Consider the following 25,309-nt stretch of genomic DNA (forward strand, 5'->3'; position numbering starts at 1 on the left):
TCTTCAGACTATGAGACTCACACTGCAGCAAAGGCCTGACACGGAATGGGCGCTTTGATGGTTGTTGGTGACTGTGGTGGGGGAGGGTGGGGGATAGGGCTCAGCACAAGGTTAGGGATAAGGACAAGGATCTATGTACATGTTTAGTCTCTGCATTCATTCTTCTCTCATGAGATTTGTTCAGAGTCTTGTTTCACATCCTCATCTGTCCGGCTCGTCTTCTCGACAGCTTTGACCTGAGAGGCAGAAAAGATGTATTTGTGTTGAAGCTATAGTGCGTAGTTTCTGTCTCCCCCATGAGGAATTCTAAGTAATGACAACAATTCTGTCAGTGCGTCCACATGATACAAGCCTTATTTGATCACTTGCTTCACCCCCACCCCTCCTCCACACAGTTGCTAGTAGCCAAGGAGGACACGGAGGATTAAAAACATGGACTCTTCAGAAGAGGTCATTATCTTTACTCAAGTTTTTGCTCCAAAAGTCACCAGACGCAACAATCTTCTGAACGTAGTCATACTGAGAAATCCAGAGAGTTGTGTGGAGCTGATAGTCTTAATTAGCTTTGTAGCAACTCATTTGGCAATGGCTTGAATGTAACAGATGTTCAGTATTATAAAAAAGTTACGCACTAAAGCTTTAAAGATACATTTTCCAGTTAAAAGTTTGTTTACTTTTACCTATTACAGTATTCTTTACCTGATAGTTCCAGCAAGGAGAGGATTGAATGCATATAGCCAGTCATGCATCTCTTTATCATTAGTGGCTTGAAGCAATATTCCACGATGTTCTGTACACACGGCGAATGTGTACGGGGTCTGGTGAAAGAGCCAAAAAAAAGCTCATTATACCACACCTAAGGTTTTCACCAAATAAGAGAGCAAAAAGAGGGAATTTTGGAGAGTTTGGTTAATCACCAACCTTCAACATTGCCTGCTGGTCCTCACTGTACTCCACCTGGGCAGAGGAGAGGTTGAGGATAGCCCGCTCCACAGAGTCTCTCTCTGTGTTGTAGATGTAGACGTACGGCCGCCGCACGACAACATAGCGCTTCACCCATCCGTTGGTTTGTGGCTCCAAGAAATGTAAGTAACCTTTCTTTGACACAATGGGGCTGCAAAAATAGAGATGAAATTGCACCACATGTGAAACCAAAAAAGATGTCTCCACAGCAGAAAGTCATAGAGTTACTGTGGCAGACTCACCTGACTCTAATTTCCTGGATATCAGGGACAAATTTGCGGGTCCGTGGTTTGGTTTCAGAGGTTCGGTTGATGGACTTCTCCTGTGTGTCAGGACTAGGGCTGACGGCGCGAGAGCGAGGCATAGGGGGTCTGCCGTACAGAAACAAGAGGCCTATGAGCCTGGGAACAAAGCAGCTACCTACACCTGATGAGACCAAAGGGCTTTCCATCATGGTATCACGCTACCAAACATTTTATTCTGAAAATACACAAAATGTGGCTAATCCAGACTGCCACACAACAAATGCTACCATGACTACCAAGGATGACAATTATTACATAACAATAGCCAAACAACTACATTCTAGGACTGACCTGAGTTCAGGGTTGGCATAGCAACCATCAACCAGCGAAGGGCATGTTGAGGAGGGTGTGATTGTGTTGAGAGCAGAGATTGAAGTGGAATCTCTTAGCATTGTGACGGACATCTCTGAGATCTGTAACACACAAAAACATAGAGATGCATGCTCGCTTAACTGTGAGGAACCAAAAGACAATCTGATTATTTTGTGTGTGTGGGTTAAAATGGAGTGTTTGAGCACTACCTTGCTTTCACTGGCGCTGACACACACATGGCTGTATTCTCGGTTAAAGGAGTGAGTGAGCAGCCGCAAACACTGTGTGTAAAGGACAGAGAGCTTAAAATGTCTTCTAAGGTTAGATACAAGATACTGTAAGTAATAATCATGACATAAGTGCACATACAGCGAGGTAGATAAAGTACTGACTTGATGTGACAAAAATCATAGGACAGAACAGGACAAATTCTTATGTCAACAAAATACATTCAAGACTGCACTAAGTCAAACATGAAATTCAGTGTTCACTAAGTAATGATGGCTGACCTTAGCAGCGAGCTCCCTCTGCCTCTCAGTGATGATTTCTGAGCTGGAGCTGACCTCGTGGTCGACCTCGGGGGGTTGAGGAGACTCACTCAGCTCCTCAGTGATGCGGGTCTGCAGGGAATCCTGGCCCATGAGCAGGGTAGACTCCAGTTTCTCCCTTAGCAGGAGGTAATGTTTGGTCTTCTCCACCTGAGAGAATTGGGGGTAGACACAATCACAATTATCTCAGTCACAATCACTGACAATGTCCCTTGCTGAAACGTAGAGAAAGTTGTCTGCAAGCAACTTTTGGAAATTGTAAAGGAAAACAGTTTATTTGACAAATTCCAGTCTGGTTTCCATCAGAGGCACAGCTGCTTTTAATACCATAAATCATAACATTTTATTAGATAGTCTGAAGAGGTGGGTTGGGATATCGGGTAATGTATAGCTCTTGAATGGTTGTCTTCCTACCTTTCTAATCGTAACTTATTTGTAGCCATTGTCTGATTGTGCTTCTTGAACTGTGGAGCTCCTCAAGGATCTATCCTGGGTCCTGGCTTATTCTCCATGTACATGCTCTCTTATCCTTTAGTTTGGCTGTGTCTCTTATCATTGCTATGCTCTATAATCATCCGAAATTAGATAAAAGCTTCTACACTAGATGCCTATCTGACAGTGTTATAGCTAAATTTAAGCATTAACAGCATTTAACTCAATGTCATGCCTTAATATAACAGAGGACCTTTGTGTTAACTTTAGTCCCCCCCCCAAATTGATAAATTTGTAGACGGTGCTACGGCCTGCCTACGGACGACTTTAGACTCTGTTGCTCCCCTCAAAAAGAAGATGAAGCAAAGGAAACTAGCACCTTGGTATAACTCCCAAACTCGCAAATTAAAACAAATCTCACGAAAACTTGAAAGTAAACGGCGTTCCACCAAACTGGAAGACTCTCGTTTAGATTGGCAAGATTGTCTGAAAACCTATAGGAAGGCCCTCCTGAAATGAGTAGTAGCGACAACTTCATGAGCTTCTTTAATTTTAAAATTAAAACGATTGGAGATGAAATTCATCACCTTTTACCCTCAACTTCTAACGGTTCACCTTTAAACACAGGACTACTAGAAAGAACGACAAGACCTGACATATACTTAGACTGCTTTTTTCCTATAGACCTTCAAGAATTAATGTTAAAAGGTCTCTTCAGCTAAGCCATCTACCTGTCTCTTAGACCCCATCCCAACGAGGCTACTTAAAGAAGCGTTACCTGCGGTTTACACTTCATTACTAGATATGTCAATATGTCTTTATTAACAGGTTATGTACCTGTTAATAAACCTCTTCTGAAAAAAACCCACCCTCGATCCTGAAGTCTTAGCCAACTATAGACCTATATCTAACCTTCCCTTTCTCTCCAAGATCCTTGAGAAGGTAATCGCTAATCAGTTATGTGATTTTCTACATAGCAATAGTTTGTTTGAGGACTTTCAGTCTGGATTTAGAAAGCATCATAGCACAGAGACGGCACTGGTGAAAATTACTAACAACCTAACTGACAAAGGTCTTGTCTCCATACTTGTCTTATTAGATCTTAGTGCTGCATTTGACACTATTGACCATACCATCCTGTTACAGAGACTGGAACATTTAGTTGGCATTAAAGGAATCGCACTAAGCTGGTTTAAGTCCTATTTCTCTGATCGATCTCAATTTGTTAATATTAACGATAAATCCTACAAGTACGCTAAAGTTAGCCATGGCGTTCCACAAGGCTCAGTGCTTGGACAAATTCTATTCTCCTTATATATGCTTCCTCTAGGCAATATTATTAGGAAACACTCAATTAACTTTCACTGCTATGCAGATGACACCCATTAATACTTATCAATCAAGCCAGACGAAACCAGTCAGTTAGCCCAACTTCAAGCATGCATTAAAGATACAAAATCCTGGATGACCTACGATTTTCTGAAGTTATTGTGCTGGGCCCCAAACACCTCCGAACTTCATTATCTAAAGATATAGCTACTCTGGATGGTATTGCCCTGTCCTCCAGCACTACTGTCAGAAATCTAGGAGTTATTTTTGATCAGGATATATCCTTTAACGCCCATCTAAAACAAACCTCAAGAACAGCCTTTTTTTTACCTTTGTAACATTGCCAAAATTAGGCACATCCTGTCTCAAAATGATGCATAAAAACTAGCCCATGCATTCGTTACTTCCAGGCTGGACTACTGCAATTCCTTACTATCAGGTTGCTCAAATAAGTCCCTTAAGACTCTCCAGCTGATCCAGAATGCTGCAGCACGTGTTCTGACAAGAACTAAGAAAATAGATCATATTTCTCCTGTATTAGCTTCTCTGCATTGGCTTCCTGTAAAATCCAGGATTGAATTTAAAATCCTTCTCCTGACCTACAAAGCTCTTAATTGGTCAAGCACCATCATATCTAGGAGAGCTCTTAGTACCTTACTATCCTACTAGAGCACTACGCTCTCAGAATTCAGAGCTACTTGTGGTTCTTAGAGTCTCTAAAAGTAGGATGAGTCAGAGCCTTCAGCTATCAGGCTCCTCTCCTGTGGAACCAGCTCCCAGTCTGGGTTTGGGGGGCAGACACTGTCACCACATTTAAGAATAAACTGAAAACCCTCCTCTTTGATAAAGCTTATAGTTAGGGAGTGAGGAGATCCAGAATTGCTTGTTAGTAACCTAGCTCTGGGGAGTTTACTCCCCAGAGTCCTTATGTTTTTTTTCCCAGCATATTTCCTTGAATTAGGATGGCACCAAGATCTCGGTTGCAGCTGTCGCCGTGGTCTTGCTTCACTACACCCTGCTACCCTCTACGGTGCCCTGCTGTGTCCTGCTGCATCCTGCTACGTCCTGCTATGCTCTGCTGTGCCACGCTACATCCTGTAATGCCCTGCAGTGCCCTGCTATGACATGAACTACTACCATTTGTAGTCATTGTTCCATTATCTTTATTGTGACTATTATTGCCACTGTTCATCACATCCCCAACCGACACCACCTACCAAGAGCCTGGGTCTGTCCCAGGTTTCTTCCTAAAAGGGAGTTTTTCCTCGCCACTGTCGCACTAAATGCTTGCTCTTGGGGGAATTACTAGAATTGTTGGGACTTTATAAATTATAGTGTGGTTTAGACCTACTCTATCTGTAAAGTGTCTCGAGAGAACTTTTGTTATGATTTGATACTATAAATATTTGTTTTTTGCTACATTACATAATTGTTTACAGAAGATTATAGACTGATGTCTCATAGTTTTCTGCAGTTAAATCACAACAAAGCTGAAGTTCTTTTCTTGAAATTTTACATCTGCACTTAGGTTCCCTGGCTTCCAACTCAAAGTTGAGTTCAAGAAACCTAGGGTTCATTTTATATGGCCAGTTGAGCTTTAAGACATGTGAGTTTTCCAGTCCTGTTATTTTAATTAAGAAACATTGCAACATTAAGCCAAAAAGTAAGCAAAATTACAATTAGTTAAAAATTCTGCACCGCGATTAGTAAGACTAAACTGTGTTTAAATATGATCATACAATGGTCTTTTATACTTTAGAGCTTTGTTTAACATATAAAATGTTTTTTTAAATTGTTATGGTAGATATTTATTCACATTCCATTTATATTAGGGTTTTACAGTAACCCTAGTCAATCTATCAATTAATTACATGTTTATTTACCTAAGACACTGAAGAACCACAGTTACAGTATGCTTAGACACATTTATGGTGAAGGCTGATGACTGCACTAACCACATGTACCCACATTTTGTTGAAAAGCCCTCCTAGAGACACACCAAGAACCACCACATCTGTGTAAAGAAGTGCATTTCTGAATCCAATTCACCAATTTGGACCAATTTTCCATTTCTTTAAATGTCTCCAAAAAATTGAGGATGTAGAGGCACATATTTTGGTTTGTTTATATATATATATATATGTTTAATAAATGAGGGCCAGTAGCATCTGTCTTCAGTTGTTAATAAAAGTAACTTTCTTATAAAATAAAAGTAACCAATGCCCTCACATCTTGAAGGAGGCTGAGTTTCTCCAGCTCCCACTGGTGGTCCAGAATGAGGCTGTCACTACGGGGCCTCCACCCAGCCAGGTTCTCCTCCCCACGGACGTAGGCCACTGAGGTGTCCAGCACCCGCCTGCGTCTCCTCTGCATACCTGGAGTGGTTAGGTGCAGGATTAGAAATGTTGCACAGGTGAGCTTAAAGCAAAAAAGTGACTTTGTCTTGACGCTCACCTGGACTTCCTGCATCTGCTAGGTTACATAGGCTGACCTCATAAACTCCAGTTACACGGTTTCTAGAAAAAGACGGAGCGCTTTATCAACAGAGCGAAAACAGGAGCTGCATGATGTTTTTCATAGTTTGAAGTTTCAAACTCACCCATCTGCCGCTCTCAGGCTTCCAGTACCAAAAAGGTTTCGGATAGAGCGGGAGGCTGAGAGTTTTGTGTCTCGAGAGTAAAACACCATGCAGATATCTTTGGTTATGATTGCAGGCTGGAGGCAGTTCTCCATCTGAAAGTGATAAAACAGGAGGGGTTTTCTGACATTGATCCTGTAGAGTAATTAACACATCACCTCTGATACCGTAAGAGCTCATTTCTCTCATGAATGCAGGCACTGTGCTGTACCTCCAAGTAGGCTGATAGGGTCATGTAGATTTTCTCTCCATACGGAGTGACTCGGTTTAGTAGCAGGGAGTTGTGCATGGAGCTATCCCAAGCGGCCTCGAAGCGGTAGAAAGTCCTGAGATGATCCAAGAAGCCAAGACAATAAATCAGCGGTCAAAATTTAATTCCTTCTACCTAAAACAACAAATTAGCAGTCAGAGCTATACTCATTGCTAAATTCTGTCAAGCTAACATAGATGTAATATGTATATACACAGGTGCTGGTCATATAATTAGAACATCATGAAAAAGTTGATTTATTTCAGTAATTCCATTCAAAAAGTGAAACGTGTATAATGTATACATTCATGCCACACAGACTGATATATTTCAAGTGTTTGTCTTAATTTTGATGATTATAACTGACAACTAATGAAAATCCCAAATTCAGTATCTCAGAAAATTAGAATATTACTTAAGAACACTACAAAAATAGGATTTTTAGAAATGTTGGCCAACTGAAAAGTATGAACATGAAAGTATGAGCATGTACAGCACTCAATACTTAGTTGGGGCTCCTTTTGCCTGAATGACTGCAGCAATGCGGCGTGGCATGGAGTGGATCAGTCTGTGGCACTGCTCAGGTGTTATGAGAGCCCAGGTTGCTCTGATAGTGGCCTTCAGCTCTTCTGCATTGTTGGGTCCATCGCATCATCCTCTTCACAATACCCCATAGATTTTCTATAGGGTTAAGGTCAGGCGAGTTTGCTGGCCAATTAAGAACAGGGATACCATGGTCCTTAAACCAGGTACTGGTAGTTTTGGCACTTTGTGCAGGTGCCAAGTTCTGTTGGAAAATGAAATCTGCATCTCCATAAAGTTGGTCAGCAGCAGGAAGCATGAAGTGCTCTAAAACTTCCTGGTAGACGGCTGCGTTGACCCTGGACCTCAGAAAACACAGTGGACCAACACCAGCAGATGACATGGCACCCCAAACCATCACTGACTGTGGAAACGTTACACTGGACTTCAAGCAACGTGGATTCTGTGCCTCTCCTCTCTTCCTCCAGACTCTGGGACCTTGATTTCCAAAAGAAATGCAAAATGTACTTTCACCAGAGAACATATCTTTGGACCACTCAGCAGCAGTCCAGTCCTTTTTGTCTTTAGCCCAGGCAAGACGCTTCTGACGCTGTGTCTTGTTCAGGAGTGGCTTGACACAAGGAATGTGACAGCTGAAACCCATGGCTTGCTTACGTCTGTGCGTGGTGGTTCTTGAAGCACTGACTCCAGCTGCAGTCCACTCTTTGTGAATCTCCCCCACATTTTTGAATTGGTTTTGTTTCACAATCCTCTCCAGGGTGCGGTTATCCCTATTGCTTGTACACTTTTTTCTACCACATCTTTTCCTTCCCTTCACCTCTCTATTAATGTGCTTGGACACAGAGCTCTGTGAACAGCCAGCCTCTTTAGCAATGACCTTTTGTGTCTTGCCCTCCTTGTGCAAGGTGTCAATGGTCTTCTTTTGGACAGTTGTCAAGTCAGCAGTCTTCCCCATGATTGTGTAGCCTACAGAACTAGACTGAGGGACCATTTAAAGGCCTTTGCAGGTGTTTTGAGTTAATTAGCTGATTAGAGTGTGGTACCAGGTGTTTCAATATTGAACCTTGTCACAATATTCAAATTTTCTGAGATACTGAATTTGGGGTTTTCATTAGTTGTCAGTTCTAATCATCAAAATTAAAAGAAATAAACACTTGAAATATATCAGTCTGTGTGGAATGAATGTGACATTATATGAAACATTATACAAGTTTCACTTTTTGAATGGAATTACTGAAATAAATCAACTTTTTCATGATATTCTAATTATATGACCAGCACCTGTATATTGTATTTATATTTGTATATATACATACATATATATATATATATATATATATATATGTATATACATACATATATATATATGATCTGAGCCTCAGATCATTATATTATATTATCATTAGTAAATACAGTCATAGTCAATTTACTTTTGGCATTGTACAGTATTTAAACATTGTGAGTATTCCTAAAATTGTAATACAACAACAGTGCCAATGAAATCTTTTTGCATGCAACAGGCTTACTCAGTTTTTGCTCTGCTTTGTACAAAACACCACAGAAAAACAAAGAGAGCTAAGATGTCTATTAGTACAGAAGAAGGAGGAGGAGGGTGAGAGACAGCCAGACAAAATGAGGGACAGGGCAGTGAAATACCTATGGTCAACTCCCAAGGAAATGCTGTGAGAAAGAAGAAATCAGCAAAAGAATAGAAAGTGAGAGTCAGAAAGTATGTTGTGGTTGTGCGCTTGTGTGGCTGGGATGGTGTTTGTCTTTTTGCACACTGTTATCTCATTATCTAAACACTGCCATGGATTGTACAGCTCACCAATAAGAGTGTTGAGAAATCCTTCGATTTGATGAATGTCTCATCCTGCTCTACCATTGAAAAGGTCAAATAACAGCACATGACCATTCCCCAAGAAAAACAATACTGCTTTCTGTTACGCCTTTGATTTACTCCATATACGTTAATGTACACCATTTTCCCTATTTCCCCCGAGGCAAAATATTCACACACTGAAACCAGTTATTCCTCTGGCCTGAGTCCTGGTACAGCCTTAAATATAAAAAAGATAATCCAAGCATGAATTGTAAAAGGAAACTAATGTTTCTGTAAGCCATAAAAACAGGCTGAAAGGACTCTTCATGAGGTTCAGATGTTGGGCCCACTGGCCTTGGACTGAGGTGACCTTGTGGGAAAGTGAACAATGTGTCACCCAAAAGAAAGCAAACAGCAATGAACTGAGTCAACGCTAGTAAAGAGAACTCACTGCTGCTCTGTGTGAATAAAGGGGATTCAGTGTAGAGATGGCCTGTTTTTTAAGTAATTAGCAAGTGCATTAACACACACACACACACACACACACACACACACACACACACACACACACACACACACACACACACACACTTCTTTCCCAGTAGTAGAAAAGTGTTCGCTTACACTACAAGGAAGCAATTTCCTCTTTGCGCTACACCAACATGTGCTTCTCTGTGTTTTACTACCTCCTAAAAATGCAGGATTGAAGTCATGCTGCTGGCGGAACATGTGAGGAGCAGTTTGTTTCTGGTGTTTGGCAGAGTTTCACTGAGGTACGAGATTTCAAAATATTCACAACATTGCAGCAATTTTGAGCAAAGTGCTACTAGTGAGGTAATGGTTCACTGGATTAGATTTTAATAGCTGCATTTTAATAGCTGCATTTTAATAGCTGCATTTAAATAGCATGCCAGAACGAGTACTGTAAATGATGTGATCCATATTACAGTGCATTACAGGATGACTAGTGTTCCTGTTAATGTTCTGTAGCTGTGATGAGAAGTCCTCTCTCTCATGGGATTAGAGGCAAATAACAAAATCATAACCATGGATTCAAAATATTGCTTAACTGCAAAGGTCAAAAATATGAAAATAATAAACAGAGTGGAGATTTTCTGAATATTCTTGCTCAGGACAGGGATCTGCTCAGGCATCCCTTTGCCCTTGTTGTTAAAAATGTGTGTTGTTATAATGGATCACTACCGACCTCTACTGGCAAGTATTGATACCTCTTATCCATACTGCTTCTTCCCCCCCAATACAACCACTGTAGTAAATCATTGGGAGCACAATCATGTTGGATGTGACATTGCTGCTTTTTAAATTTAATCTGTGAATAAAGCAACATCTGTAAACAATCAGGAGAAGGGCAGAGTAAAAAGATACTTTTTAAACATGTCTGTAACATTTTAAAATTCTGTTTTTATCCAAAAGTGCTACTGACTGTACACTTTATAAATGTGGCCTTATTAGATCCTTCCTGCAGCAACTGCTGAAGTGGAAACAAAGATAGCGATACTGGCCCCACGACACCTCCAGCAGAGACACAGCCAAGGACAATCCATGTGAAGCAAAGCGAGCCATGCCGAACCTGTCCATCATAAGCCGCAGCCTGATAACAGCTCAAACACACACACCCAGCGCAGCAAGAGAACCGGGGACATGCAGAACCACATCCCTCACTTCTCATGAGAAGGGGGAAAACAAAGAGGCACAGATGAATTGCTGACAATAATGGTAGAATAGGACAGAGGGAAACAAAACACTGGAGGCTGAGTAGGAAAGACAGGGTGTAGAGAACTTTAGTAAGATGAGGTGTTTGTGTAACTTAAGAGCATGAGAAGAGAGGCAAAATAATATACCTAGGCATGTCCGAATCAAGAAACTGTCTGCGAAAGCAAAAAACAACATTCCGTTAGTGGACTGGAGGGAAAAAAATGTTAGCATCCATATATACCTTGATGTTAGTCTCTGCAAGACTGAGCAGAGACCACACTTTGCCACAGCCTGACCCAGTGCTGAGCCCTTAAACCCAATTCTTGGCCATTGAGGCCATAGCGGGACAAACATTGAGGGCTGAAAACCCCAAGGCTGCAGCACCATGGTCAAAGAAAGGCCGGTCGAGCAGGGCCACTGGACAGTGCTGCTTGGAGCGTTTGGTTGCTTTTGATTAGAACTCGGTGAACCCAGGTCTGGGTGGTGGTATTGCTGGTATTGTTAGGCTTTTTGGAGAGTGGTTGGGAAAGCAGAGGGATTAAGCAATGAGCCAAAAACAGAGGGTCACAAAAATAATACAAATTAAGTTAAATGGCAAAAATACTTTACAGTTGTCATAAATTGAACTTGGATAATATAATAATTTTAGCTAAAAGGCCATTAGTGGAAAATCTACACTGATAATTGTTTATATAATACACTGTAAATAAACTGTGAGGGCATACTGTATGGCACATGCTACCATTTGAGAGTTATTGTGCCACCATACAGTGTTGAAGTTAATGTTAAGGGACTTTGGATGTCAAAAGACAAACCAGTGAAGGGTTAATTGTGTTTTTTTTTTTGTTTTTTTATGCCAGTGATAAACTGTGTTTCTTGAATAAACATGTTACCTGCATAACATATCAGTAGTTGCCAAAACACAAGTTCTCATTCTAGGGACACTAGTCTTTAAAGAAACCCAGTGCCCTCTACTCGCTGGCTGCAGAACAACATAAACCATAACACTTCACCACAATTTAAGTACTTGGGACCAAGGCCCATCTTGTTTGTAGGAACCTCAGTGCATACCTTTTGCTTATAATATTTCACAGTCACAAAAAGATACCTCATTTCTGTTGTCTTTTATGATGTTAGTAAAACATTCTTTGTTCATTTCGGTATGATATTAGCAATGGCATTGGTCTGTTGGGTTTTTGTTTCCTGTAGTTGTGAGTTTCATTCAGGCCTCACCTTCGCACTGCACCTTCTCCCTGCTACTCTATAAACTAGGTTGTGATCACACAACACACCCAGAAACACCAACTTTAAATTAGACATTACATAGATCAGTGCATGAAGCGTTTTTCATTGTTTTCTCCAGTCTGTGATTCTTAAATATCGAGAGTTAATTAAGGGATTTAATAAAGTGATGATGGAATGTTCAATGTATGGCATCATATTGAGTCAAAATACAGATAATTTAAGGTCTGTAGGTGATTTTACACTATGCAGTGACACATGCTGCTGGAGTTAGAAAGACATGCATTTTAATATCATATTGTAACGCTACTGTATTAATTAATTAATTAATTAATTAATGCTGTTCATTCAGATACAGTGTATTGACTTGTGCTTGGTTAAAATGTGTGGCTCTTGAAGTCTATATGCAGGTCAGTTTTGGGGTTAGTGGATCTAATCATGGCAGAGAAATGAGACGGGTTAAAGGTGAGGTGATGAATAAGGTGAGATGCAACATGTAGGTGCAATGAAGACAATCAAACAAACAAAAAGCACAGAATAACACAGAGGAGGGTCGCATAGCCAGCATGGACAAGTGAATTCATAACTACTGAAGTGGCAGACTTTCAAAAGTTTCAAGTTTCAAAAATGACTCTTAAATAACTCTTTGATTCACTTTGCTCATGGTCACTCTGGATGTTGTACTGTATGTGTGGCCTCCTGCAATTAGAAAAAGGAAACTATACTCATGCAGACACAGTTATAAATATAACAAGTACTTGCTAAAAGTTTGTTATAACATTCAAGTTGTGCATCGTCTGCCATGCTTTTTTGTTTTGACAAGTAGCTGGTTCACGATGCCATGCATTTTCCCGTGTGCTATGTTCCAGTGTAGGAGCTGCCACAATAGTAATAAAGTGAGGTCCTCAAATAACACTGTTGTTGACATAAAAATCAGAACCATAGAGTAGTTTCCAAATTTAGTGAAGCTGCCGCAACCTTAAAATAAACAAACATACAGTATATGTGGCCACTAATATTGAATTCCCATTGACCATATATATTGAAAATCTCCTAAAAACTTACAAAAGATGGGCTGGCCCAGTGATATACTTCATTTGCAAAGATCTGACTGTTTCTATGAAATGTCGACACCAGTACGTACCGGTCGTCTTGCATGGGCCTGACATACCCAGCAGACAAGATGTTGAGAGAGAGAATATTGGGGTCGATGATGGTCTCATCAGCTTCAGGGGTGTTGCGGAGACGACCTAGGAACACACAAGTGCCTCAGTTAGAACAGTACATACAAAAGATAATACCACTGTTGGTGCGATGTTTAGTTTTCAGGTGTAAGAAAGCATGAAAACCAAACTAACCCACAACAAGTTCACGGATGTCCTTCCATTCCATGTCACCTCCTGACTCATGTACAATGGTAACGCTGATTCTCCTCTGGAGGCCCTGTGGTTGTCAAGAGAAGACAGACAGCAAAGAAAGAAAAAGAGTTATGGTTATGTTTAGTTCATTTAAAAATCTTCCAAATATTAGATTTGCTCACAGTGTGACTGACTTACCTGGTGCAGTAGGAATGTGCCATGACAAGGCATTCCTCCCCTGTGGTCCACCACTGCAGGGATGTAGCTGGGAGGACACAGATGAAAACCAGCTTCACTCATTTGTTCATGTGCCAGTGATTAACAATGCTGGAGACATTTGATCCAAACTGTTTCAGGATCATTATAACATAATAATAATAATAAATTATTATTATTTTATTATTATTATTATTATAATAATAAATTATTATTATTTCATGGAAATCTCTGCCGAAACCAACTGCTCTGGGTCACCCCTTGACCCAGGATACTCACTCTCCAGTGGCCTCCAGCTCGCAGATCTCAAAGAACACCATGAGATCATATTTGCAGTGACAGGGTCCTGCCTGCGGGCGGGTCATCGCTGTCAGCTTGGTGGCAGGTACTGTGTTGAAAAAGGAGATAGAGAGTGTAAGACAGGAAGACAGGTTGAGCGTAGACAGAGAACATACTAGTGGCTAACAGCAGGGAGTTGCTCTAAACCTACAAAGGAAGGAGAAAGGGAAGAAGAAAGGAAATCAGTGATGCAGATAAGAAAGGAAGCCATTTAGAAGGTGCTCCTTTCCTTCAGCAAATTTATAGGCAACTCTGCAGTCCTCTCTTAAAGGAAAATACCACTCAAAAACCTTTGTTTCCTTCAGATATTACATATGTATTCATAAACCTTTACTAGCTCTGGCTTTGTGGGTTCTCACTTTGCAAGACAGCCCTTTGTAGTATCACGTGCATGAGGAAAAGCACAAACTCTGAACAGAATTCTCCTTTAACAGTATCGATATTGATGATCATCGTTTTGTAGAAATTATTAAATCTAGTCCGACTATGAGTTAAGGTAAGGATAAGGTAGGTCCCCAAAAGGAGTGACAGAGTGCATGAAAAAAAGATTTGCATGCAGTTAGCCAAAGCTCAAGCTAACATATTATATAGTATATTTCATAAATATAGTTTGTAGTAATATATATAATATGTTCTGCACATATATATTTGCACAATGCACACAGTATGTATACAGTATTGTGATGTATATAATGTATTATACCTTTCAAATGAAATCTCCTTAGTTGTTATTTCGTTTTCGTATTATTTCAAATAGTTCTTTAGCTGCTTCCTACCTCTTCGGACTGGTTTTTGTACTACTGTAACATGTGAATTTCCTCTCTGGAAATCAATAAAGTCTAATCTTATCTATGTAATAAATATGTATACAGTATAATGTGCAGTATATTTAACATTCCTATGTAAGAGAGTATTATTCATGACTGACTACTTTAGCAGAAAGACACTGTGATCCTATTCAACAAAAGTTTAAAGAGGGAACTGCAAGGAGAATCCACCACGCAGGTCGACAGTTAACACACAGTACACCAGAGAGCCAATCCAACTGAATCCTGACACAAGAAAACTACCTTTTAATATCAAATAGTTTCATTTTTAAAAGTATGACAGCTTGTACTAGTTAATGACCGGTGGTAACGGTAATACAAACAATAATTTTAAATCTTGTTCTTTTCTGTGACACTATTTCCTTTTCTACAGGAAGGACATGTCACAGTGTCAATTACAGAACATCGACCCAATAGCTGGAAGAGCTTTACAGTGTTAATTTGAGCAATACTTTAGCAAAATTGATGCTTCTTGTCACAACAGCTTGAATCTCTACATAATATTAATTTTAATGTGACATAACAGTTGCTTTGGAATATTTTTTAAGTCACACCATGATAAACACTTGATATAAAAAGGCTTTCAGTCACAGGATTCTCTTGGATCCGATATCAATAACCAACCCGGCTTCTGAGCTTTAATAACTGAACAGATAGAGGTGGGTGGAGCTGTCAGCTGAGCTCGCTCAGTTCCTTCCAGTAAGAAGGAAGCAGCCAAGCCAGCAGCAGACAGAGCGTGGTCTGACAACGAGTCCACCAACGCCCCATTGAACACATCTGGGACCAGGTATCGGATCAGGTCCAGCGACTTCTCCCGGTCTGGCGAGGCGTCAGAGTCAACTGCTCATACCCAACAACATGAGGCTAAGATGACGTGACTTGCATGGAGACCAGTACAAAGACAATACTACATAAATAAATGGCGGAATTCAACCAAAGTAACTCTGCAAGGAGTTTTTTTTTACCTGGTTTGGACAGAGGCATCACTCGTGGGAACTGTCTTCTGCAGGGACGTAGTGGACTGGGAGTGGAAATAACACACAATCATGTATAATTTCATGAAAACACAACTATATACAGTACATTACATCTTTGTCCAAGCAGTAAATCAGCTCTACCGGCAGACTTCCTAGCCAGATACCTGATGACGTCTTTACAGAGTGGAAGAAAAGGCTGTTTCTGGTAGTGTCCAAACACTTCAAACACAATTGGCTGAGTCTTGATGTAGTCAACAAAGGATTTAGTCACTTCAACAGCAATCTATAAAAACAACACAGTGATGTCAAAACACTTAACCTATTTAAACCTCACAGTTCATCATTGTACAGACTGGCTGATACTTCTTACATTCTGCACGTGGTAGAAGCCAAGAGGGGGGCCGCGGCCTGTGTTTTTTAGGGGCTCAGTGGAAAAGGCCTCATCATGGCGGTGGATGAAACTGAAATCAATCCAAATTGCATAATTTACATGTGAAACTGTAAAAGAAACATGATAAATATTGACAATCGTGGGAAGGGTGTACAATGAAAAATGTTTGATGAACTGCTTACTTAAACTGGCAGAAGATGTCAGCATATTCTGCAGAGATGCTGGAGGCTTGCAGGACAGTCACCCTGAAGGTAAAAACATTACCAATCCTCAGGTGCTCCAGAGTTGTGTCAAGTGGGCCATCCAGACTCTTCAGCGGACTCTCCAGCTCATCTGCACCAGCTGTTAGGAACGCAAAATAAAAATCAGACAGCGGTTAAAGCTGGCATTCCAGGCAGCCAAGTTGTTTTCTGGCAGCATGAACGATGGATGGCTGAGGTTTGACTAGGATTTGGGGCACTAACTTTGGCTGATTTGGGCCAAGTATCACCTGCTCCCTGTTTTGAGCTAATTCCATTGTGAGTCATTTATGTAGAAAGCATCAGTCTGGCGTGACTCTTGCAGCCAGGTGTGCCAGATTTAGGCCACAGTTGGTCCGAGTCGGACACTACACGCACTGTACACGCACACACACTCAAACACACAAAACATGTGTCCATTCACTCATAAAATATCATTACCCGCACATGTATTATTGTTGACCTCATCAGCTGAGGGTCCCAGTTCTGCGTTCTGCCCCTCCCCCTCCACGATACGAAGCTCCTCCTGTGAAATCCCTGTACGGGACAGTCCTACAGAGCAGGACTCGGACTGGAACTGCAAAAGTAAGTTGCAAAACAGACTGGTTAACAGGTTAGTATATACAGGTGAATCCTGTATGTACTATGTATAGTGATTGTCTCTACCTTTTCATATTGCTGATCCTCAAATGAGATTTTGGCAGTGCCTGACTGCCTCACTCCTGAGCCGTAGTCGGGAGCTTCCTCATCAGCTGGAGGGAAACACAAAGCACCTTCACTTCACTCCCTCAAGAAGTCACACACTGACTGTTCTTTCAATCCCTTCATGCCCTATTTTCAACAATGGTGAAGCCTAGGATCCGAGCCTTACCTGATATGGCCTGCACCGCCACTCGGAGGAAGCCCTTCACTTCCCCCTTCTCGCTGACGATGGCCACGCGGTGGACGAGAGGAACCGGGTACAGCAGGTTACTCAGATAAACAAAAGCCCTGGATAGGACGCAGAACGAGAGAAAGAAATAATAAAGAGATTACAAACAACCAAGTTAAGAGATGGCTCACACTTGATCAAATTTCACTGGACTGGACAACAGAACACAGAGCTGCAAAGCAACCAAACAGAAGCTGGGACTGCTCTTGCGATGGCCATGGCTGCCCTTTACTATCGCTTTGTGGGGGCTTTTCCTCACCATCTATAAATAATGACATTATCAGGACATGTATGGCTCACATGCAGTATCGCTTAACGTTTGTATTGTACAGATGAAAGCTTGGTGAGGCTAAGGAGCATGTGTGTAAGGGTCAACTTTGAATTCTTTAAATGACTGCAAAATAATGAGAAATGAATTCCATTCCTGAAATAGTGCTTTTTTGCATTGCTTAATGATTATATGACTCTGCACTAAACTGTGCATCGTGCCTCAATATGAAAACACTATACTTTAATCAAATGTACAGAGCCAAAATGAGCACTTGAGGCACTTTGTTTTTGCATTAGACTTTAAAATACTTCAGCACTAGTGGCAAAGACTAACTCTTGACAATATAAATGCGGGAAACAACTGCACTAGAAATATTCATATTTTCTGGTTTCTCAATCTCTAGTCTTTAGCTACAATACTTGATCTTGCAGTCAAGGATCACATTTTCCACAAACTAATAGGGGTTAACATTTAAGGGTGGAGAGTGTAAAAAGGGAGAGGCTTATGACAAGATTGGTGAGGTGCAAAGAAGGCATGCTCAGGACAAAAAGGGTGAACAAAAATGCTTTCAACTTCTCGACGCAAAGGAATCAAAAGCAAATGGAACAGAAATCATCATACGGAACATGGCTCAGCTTGAATAAAAACAGCAAACAGCTTGATATACTGTATGCTACACCAAAAAACAACAAGGAATGACATCAAAAATCAAAGTGCACCTCCTAGGACGAAGTGCTAATTTGTGCAAAAGAGGGGCACTAGCTCATCATCAGACGTATTTAAGTAAAAATTGACAAAAAAAGTCAAAATGAAAAGACTTGTGCTCTGGCATGCCTAAAAGAGACAGCTGCAGTAGAAACCAGCTCTTTCATCTTGAGATTTTGAGTCTTCTTTGAACACCACTATGCTATTCCATATGAATCATTCCCAGACTCTTTCATACTTATTCAGGTTATTCAGCTTATTCACAGCATGGTGAGAACATTTTGCTGTGGGTTCCTGTGTTATGCAAATCAGACCTGAATATACTCCATGAGACATGTCAGTGCTTTGGCTAGTGAATGGTCTTCTGTAAAAGCCCCTAGTTTGCTTTAAGCCAAACATAAGTGAGACACACACCTCAAGCAGCCGTTGAGCATCAACTTTGCTTGAATTTGCATGGAAACAAGTTGTATGAACGGATCCACTCTGGGCTGACTTAAAATACTTGTCTTAGAGGTAGAATTGTAAAATGCAGGAGAAGCAGCAGCACAAGCATTTAGCTTGTGTTAGTGTGGAAAAAAACAGTTAGCAAAAAAATTTAAGATTTGAAAAGAAAATCAAGCAACAGTCAAATTTGATAAGGTTAAAGATAGAAAGCAAAGGATAAACCTTGAAGCCCAGAAATGTCTACTCGGTGTCCACTCAGTATCATGTTCATAAAAAAAAAATCTGTGCAGTGGTTTGACATTTGAGAACATTTGAGTCTCAAACATGAGACACAGTGCTGTGACAACTGAGACAGGGAATAGAAACTCAAGTGGCTAGTTTGACTTGGTGTTCTAAGCAAGCAGGAAGTGTTTAAGAAGATGAAATGAATTAAATTCCCACATTGTTTTTCAAATCTCCACTGAAGCGATCCAACTGAAATGCCCCAACTCCATGTTGTTATTACAACTATAGTGTCCCTGTCCCAACTGGACAGTGCAATGGGAAATGTCTGTTTGTAAACCAAAAAGACACTCTGGCACTCATGAGTTTGCAAAAACTTTGAGTTATATTTCAAACTGTACTGACTTTTCAAAAATGTCCTTTCATCAGTGCTGATGTCTATCAAGGGAAACAGACCCTGTGTCTCATTGTGAAAGAGCTAGTTTCCTCCACCAGCATGCTCCCGAAACCTCACCAACCTTCCCACTACACTGAATAATGGTGAGCGGTCGTAAAAGGGATCCTGGCCTTCGCCGGAGCCACGGCGGAGCTCTCCCTCATCATCATCATCATCATCATCATCATCATCATCATCATCATCATCATCCTCCTCTCCCCCGAGCTCCGAGCACGGGTCATCCAAAAAGATATCATCGTCCAGGTCCTCCAACTCCTCCAACTCATCCTCCTCCCCTCGACCCTCCTGCTGTGGGTCAGCCAGCTCCGTAATTTCAGAGTTGGAGAGGGTCGGGGATGGGGTAGGGTCACTCATGCGCTCGCTCATGCATGTGTTGAAAAGGGGGTTTCTGGTACAGCCAGAGACATGGGAACTAGGTTAGAACAGTTGGATAGAAAGCACACACTTGTTCAAACAAGAGGGGCGGTAGAGCACCGTATGGACTGGATCAAAGGAGAAAACCATCCTCCCTTTAAGCCAAAATCTGCTTACACTGACTGCTTTAGTATGTACAGCGGAGACACAGGGAACAGAGGGAAGAGTGCAAGACAAGCTACAAAAGTTGTTAGAAGTATTTAACTGCCTTTGCTGCGAGTGTATATACAGTAAGTGTGCCAGAGCATGTAGATGATGATTGACATCCTGTAGAAAAAAGATTAGCTTCCACAGAGGCCAGTCACGTCCAGGTAACACAGGAGCCAGAAATGGTTATGCAAAGGTTGATCCATCTTATATCTATGTGTTTAAGTATTTATTTAAACCCCTTAGAGATAACCACGTTACTAGGTGGGGTGGGGTTGTATTCATTTACTTGTTTTTTCATTTATCCTGCTGCTGCTTTAATGTATGGTGTTTTTATTATATTATACATAAAACACACATCATGGCCTCCGAGTTGACAACTGGATTTCTTTTGCACAAATATTGTATATGAAAGGTATTGTGTGCACCAATTCAAATAGTTCTGTATCTGTTTTCTTGTATCTGTGCTGCTGGAACATGTGAATTACCCCCCTGGGGATTAATGAAGATGAATTAGATTGTAAATATTTACTTTAAACTATCCAATATAACTAGGCTAGGAGTTAAAAACTGACTTATAAAAGACTAAATTAATATAAGTAGCATTTAAATACAGTATAACAACAACTCTTTGTGGACATTTTGTCATTTGTGAGTGACCTGCAGATTATCAACAGCAGCAACTGCTTGTGCTTAGTCTATAGTAAAATCAGGAGCCCTCCATCACGAGTATACTAAAGCTATGTCTCTACTTGTAAGCTTAAAGGGTGTTGGTGTCTGCTACATCCAATGTCCGTTGACTGCTGATATATAACTTGTCTGGGGAACTACATTTCATTAGATGCAGTGCTTTTGGCCACACATGCCAGTATTACTCACTTATTGAATAGAAACAGAAAATCTAAATGAGGTAACAAGCAACATATTTCAACAGGACATTTTTTAGATTACTGTTCAATCATCTTTGCTCATCTTGCAAGAGCTAAATGACATTGAACTATCAAGGCTTGATGCTGAATATTATGTAACAGGGCCATGTGACTGTGTGTAGGACCCATTAGCAAGAGAGAGAAAGAGAGAGAGCTTGGCAAAGAGATTGGGAGGCTGTGTGCCAAAGTGGGATAGAAAGAAACAGCAGGCGTTGTGTAGGTGGACTGAAGAAATATCAATCTCAAATGTTCCATGTTTATTCCTATAAAAATATGGCATCAGCTGCCATGTACCAATCTTTTCAATTGGTTGTCAAATCCATCTTTTGTGTTACAGCTGCAAGCCAATGTTCAGGAGAAATATATTCACACTGGTTACCTCAGTCATTATGGTCCATCAGTTGACCACATGCACAATATGTGGTATTTACGGCCAACAGCCTACCATTATCCTGAATAGACTGACAAACACTGGGCTTCTGATTGCTCGCTGTTGTTGACCTTTCTATGAGTTCAGTATGAATGCCTTCCTGTCCTGTCCATATACTGTATAGGGCCAATGGTGTTCAGCATTTACCTGCCAACCAGACGGAACCAAGGGAAGCGGTCATAAAAGGGGTCCCCTCCGGTCATTACATTTTCACTGTCTTCAGTGGTATTGTTGGGCACATCAGCAGCACGATCATACATCTCTCTCATGAGATCGAGCCTCTGCCTGCAAGAAGCAGTACATTAAGTCATTGTACTAAAGAGAGGCACAGCCTGGAGCTAATGAAAAATGTTCCTATGATTTTGCTCTTACTCATTAATACTTTTTGTGAAATGTATCCTCACAAGATATTTTAAACATGTCTTGTTTCTACCATTCATTATTCTGACAGTATATCATGAATATATTGGTCTCAGATCTATAAAAACATTGTTGTGTAAAGACTTGGTGCACATTCAAGTACCTTAGTTTTTGTAATGTCCAATAGTGGGTAGCGCCATTTTTCTGATCCTGCACCTCCACGGCCACAATGGTGCGTGGGAAGTGTCGCTTCTCTCTGTCCTTAGTTGCCTCTGGGGGCAACAGGTCTGGAGGCAGGGGGGAGTAGAGAGTGTCTGTGAGCAGCACAAACTGGAACTGGACCTGCAGGGGCACAAAAAGCATTGGTGGGGTCAGAGAGCCATATTATAGCATCAATCCGTGGATATAAGTTGAAGTGACAACATTTTGAACCTTCTTCTTGAGTTCCACACTGATAGCATTGGCCTCCTTAAGGAAGATGGCATTCCCCCATAACAGGTCACGGAGGGAGGTGAACTGGTAGCACCGCCACTTACGAAAGCTCCACACAGCTAGTTCTCTTTCCCTCTCTGTCCATTGCACTGTGGGCAAAAATAATAAAACATCATCATTTGGTGAGGATTTGCTTACTAGAAAACAAAGATAGTTCACACTGCCGGAAATTCCGCCGGATGTCCTTCTTTTCAGCAGGATGTCCGTCCCCTTCCTCTGTCTCTGTGTTGGTGTTCTAACCTCTGGTGGAATTGTGAGGACTATGGTTAACTGCTCCTCAGATCTCTGCAGGGTAAATCCAGACAGCTAGCTAGACTATCTGTCCAATCTGAGTTTTCTGTTGCACGACTAAAACTACTTTTGAACATCCACACGTTCCACCAAAACAAGTTCCTTCCTGAGACTATTTAGCAGAGGCACCGTGGCTCCGTCCAGCGCTTAGCGTCACCCAAGACGATTGTGATTGGTTTAAAGAAATGCCAATAAACCAGAGCAGGTTTTTCTCCCATCCAGGAATGCTGTATGGACTAGACAGACCCTCCTTCGCAGCGCTGTGGAGGACGGTCTGGCAAAGCGAGACTACCAACAAAGATAATGTGTATGTGTCCAATAATTTGCACTACCTTCCTCTTCTGGCTCTTCCTCTTCATCAGGGGCTTCTGGGTAGTAACTGTCCACTTGCTTCTGGAGAGCCTCCAGCTTGCTCTCATAATCCTAGACAATTAATGGATAAAGACCCATGTTGACACACAAGTCATTTAGGAACAGATGTCAGTGAGTAAACTGTTGATTCACATGTTTAAATGGAGAAATGAATGTCATTCAAATTACTAGTCTGTTGTATGTAAATCTCTTGTGGTTTAGTTTCATTGAAGATGTTGTATGAGAGATAACAAGTTTATTTTTATTTTTTTACAATTTTAAGATGTGTATAACTTGACTACTTAAACACAGTATAATATATTAAATATATACATGCAAAAACAAAGAAAAGAAACCTATACAGTATATATTCAAAATAACACAATTTTGGATTTAGCTTCCAGTTGCTTTACAGTAAAGATTAATGTCAATAGCACACAAAGCTGCTCATTACTGTACCAGTCTTTGCTGCTCCAGAAGGTTGTTGGCTTCCTCTCTTTCTTTGCGATACTGGTCCTCCAACTCCTGCAGCCTGAAGACATAACACAAGTGAACAAAGCCAGTTTGAGAGAGCTGATGCACCACCTCAAAGGAAACACTTTGGTTTTCGCACCAGTGCCACTGAGCTTCTGAAGCAGCATGCCATTTACTGTGCACAGTGCTGCAGGCTCGTATAATGTGGCAGTTATTAAGGTTTCAGTTAACAGTAGTATGCCTCTTCTTTCCTTCCTAACTTCCTTATCTGCTGTTTCTGTCTAATATGGTGGTCTGCTACCTATAAAGTCTTTCTTGAAAAAGTCAAGTTGAATGGCTCACTATTTCCCCCAAGGTACCTCTGTTCCATTTCCTGTTTCATGTCAATGCCCTGTTTGTCCAGCAGCTCCCTCTGGGCGAAGGCCCAGTCCACGGGCTCAGCAGGGGTCTCTGCACATGGGGTCCGCTCCCTCTCAGCCCTGGCCTGCACAGGGTGGTTGAACCGGAACACATGGCTCTTCCCCAGAATGATGCGATTTCCTTTACATGAATAAGAAGCCAAAAGGCATACATAAAGATTATACAACATACATGTTTCTACTAGGTACCATGCATGAGGAAAGGTGAAATGTACAGAGCAAGAGAGCTTGCTGACCTGATTTTAGGACAGTGGGCTCTGTTACTAGCTTTCCGTTAACATAAGTCTCAGCTCCTTCACATGGCTCAAGGACAACTGCTATTAAGGAAAACAGAGGGAATTAGGAGACTTTACTTCCTGTCTGTCAATATTAAACACTGACGTATGAAACTGCAAGCCTGTGGAGCAAGATAAATGTTGCTCACTTTCTCCCATTGGACCAGTAGAACTGGTAAATGTGCAGTGCTCATCCTTGATGAAGTGGCCACTGAGGACTATATCCTGACGACTGCTGGCGTCTACACGACCTACCCTAAGAAAATAAAAAGTAACTATATGATGTCAGAGCAAACAAATAACAAGGGAATGATTTGATATTTTAACTGAACATGCATTAAGCATCTGACCTTTAGGGAAAGGCAGAACATCCCTCCATCCTTTTATATTAATCTACCATTAGATTGTAAAATGTCTGACAGTATCTAACCTGGTGATTCCGTCTTTAATGTAGTACAGCAGGCACTCAGACATCAGAGGGTCCTCGTTGAGATTCACCAGATGAGGCGTCTGACGCAGAACAAGGAATCATTTACTAACTGTAGACATTTGGTTAGTAATACACATACAGTAAATCATTCATTATCCATATGTTATTTACAATATAACATATGCATACAGTACACATCAAAGAGCTGAAAAGCAATCTCTCCCAGTAACAACCATCAAACAATCAGCAATAGTTAAAAACCATGCAGTCAAATTCACTCCCCACAGCTTCACAGCATGAGTCTCAGTCTGCTGTTTTGGGGCTGCAGTTAAACAGCCTTAAATCACTGAAATGGGAACACTACCATCATCTTTTCCCCATGTTTACACCCATTTCTGTCTTCAGTGCAGTGAGGGAGTGTTTGAAGTGAGTAATGAAGTAGATTTCAGATAATACTTAATGACAAAGAAAACCCCTCGACTGATGTGCCTTGGTGAGGCGCCTGCTGAAGTGAGACTCAGAGCACTCAGAGAAGAAGGCAGCTTTAAACACTTCACAGCTACGAACCTCGTTGGGGGAAAACAGCCCGACTGTGTCGATAAACACAGGCAGGGGCTTTCTAGGGCTATCGGAGGGCTTTGGGGTAAATAAACAAGCATTTCAGTGAATAAATGGTAAGTATTACTTTAGATCACAGAGGAGTTTTGCAGATATATTTTTTATGTTCTTACCTTTTTGGGAGAGAACACACCAACTGTCCCACCATCTTCTCGCATTGCTACACCCATTTCTGCCAGCAAGGCCTCTCTGTGGATGAATG

The 25,309-nt window shown here is 41.2% G+C and overlaps 1 protein-coding gene across 1 annotated transcript in view; it reads right to left on the reverse strand.

The window, feature by feature from the left end:
• Positions 1–81: 81 nt before the first annotated feature.
• kif1aa (kinesin family member 1Aa) overlaps positions 82–25,309 on the reverse strand; it is a 49,416-nt gene continuing 24,188 nt past the window's right edge. Inside the window, exons 16-49 of the mRNA XM_078259892.1 lie at positions 25,221–25,296; positions 24,490–24,569; positions 24,209–24,315; positions 24,021–24,101; positions 23,725–23,905; positions 23,351–23,423; positions 22,873–22,963; positions 22,190–22,338; positions 21,921–22,099; positions 21,545–21,682; positions 19,539–19,865; positions 17,319–17,437; positions 17,114–17,199; positions 16,895–17,024; positions 16,391–16,550; positions 16,188–16,278; positions 15,982–16,100; positions 15,806–15,861; positions 13,954–14,062; positions 13,657–13,723; positions 13,459–13,543; positions 13,245–13,350; positions 11,005–11,031; positions 6,739–6,853; positions 6,489–6,622; positions 6,344–6,405; positions 6,119–6,264; positions 2,090–2,278; positions 1,790–1,861; positions 1,560–1,681; positions 1,206–1,334; positions 922–1,114; positions 700–818; positions 82–236 (exon numbers count right to left, since the gene is read on the reverse strand). Of these exons, the coding sequence (XP_078116018.1) occupies positions 194–236; positions 700–818; positions 922–1,114; positions 1,206–1,334; positions 1,560–1,681; positions 1,790–1,861; positions 2,090–2,278; positions 6,119–6,264; positions 6,344–6,405; positions 6,489–6,622; positions 6,739–6,853; positions 11,005–11,031; positions 13,245–13,350; positions 13,459–13,543; positions 13,657–13,723; positions 13,954–14,062; positions 15,806–15,861; positions 15,982–16,100; positions 16,188–16,278; positions 16,391–16,550; positions 16,895–17,024; positions 17,114–17,199; positions 17,319–17,437; positions 19,539–19,865; positions 21,545–21,682; positions 21,921–22,099; positions 22,190–22,338; positions 22,873–22,963; positions 23,351–23,423; positions 23,725–23,905; positions 24,021–24,101; positions 24,209–24,315; positions 24,490–24,569; positions 25,221–25,296 (3,961 nt within the window). The 3' untranslated portion in view covers positions 82–193. The remainder of the gene's footprint in view (positions 237–699; positions 819–921; positions 1,115–1,205; positions 1,335–1,559; positions 1,682–1,789; positions 1,862–2,089; positions 2,279–6,118; positions 6,265–6,343; positions 6,406–6,488; positions 6,623–6,738; positions 6,854–11,004; positions 11,032–13,244; positions 13,351–13,458; positions 13,544–13,656; positions 13,724–13,953; positions 14,063–15,805; positions 15,862–15,981; positions 16,101–16,187; positions 16,279–16,390; positions 16,551–16,894; positions 17,025–17,113; positions 17,200–17,318; positions 17,438–19,538; positions 19,866–21,544; positions 21,683–21,920; positions 22,100–22,189; positions 22,339–22,872; positions 22,964–23,350; positions 23,424–23,724; positions 23,906–24,020; positions 24,102–24,208; positions 24,316–24,489; positions 24,570–25,220; positions 25,297–25,309) is intronic.

The sequence above is a fragment of the Sander vitreus genome, chromosome 9 (assembly GCF_031162955.1).
Source record: "Sander vitreus isolate 19-12246 chromosome 9, sanVit1, whole genome shotgun sequence".
Classification (NCBI taxonomy): domain Eukaryota; kingdom Metazoa; phylum Chordata; class Actinopteri; order Perciformes; family Percidae; genus Sander; species Sander vitreus.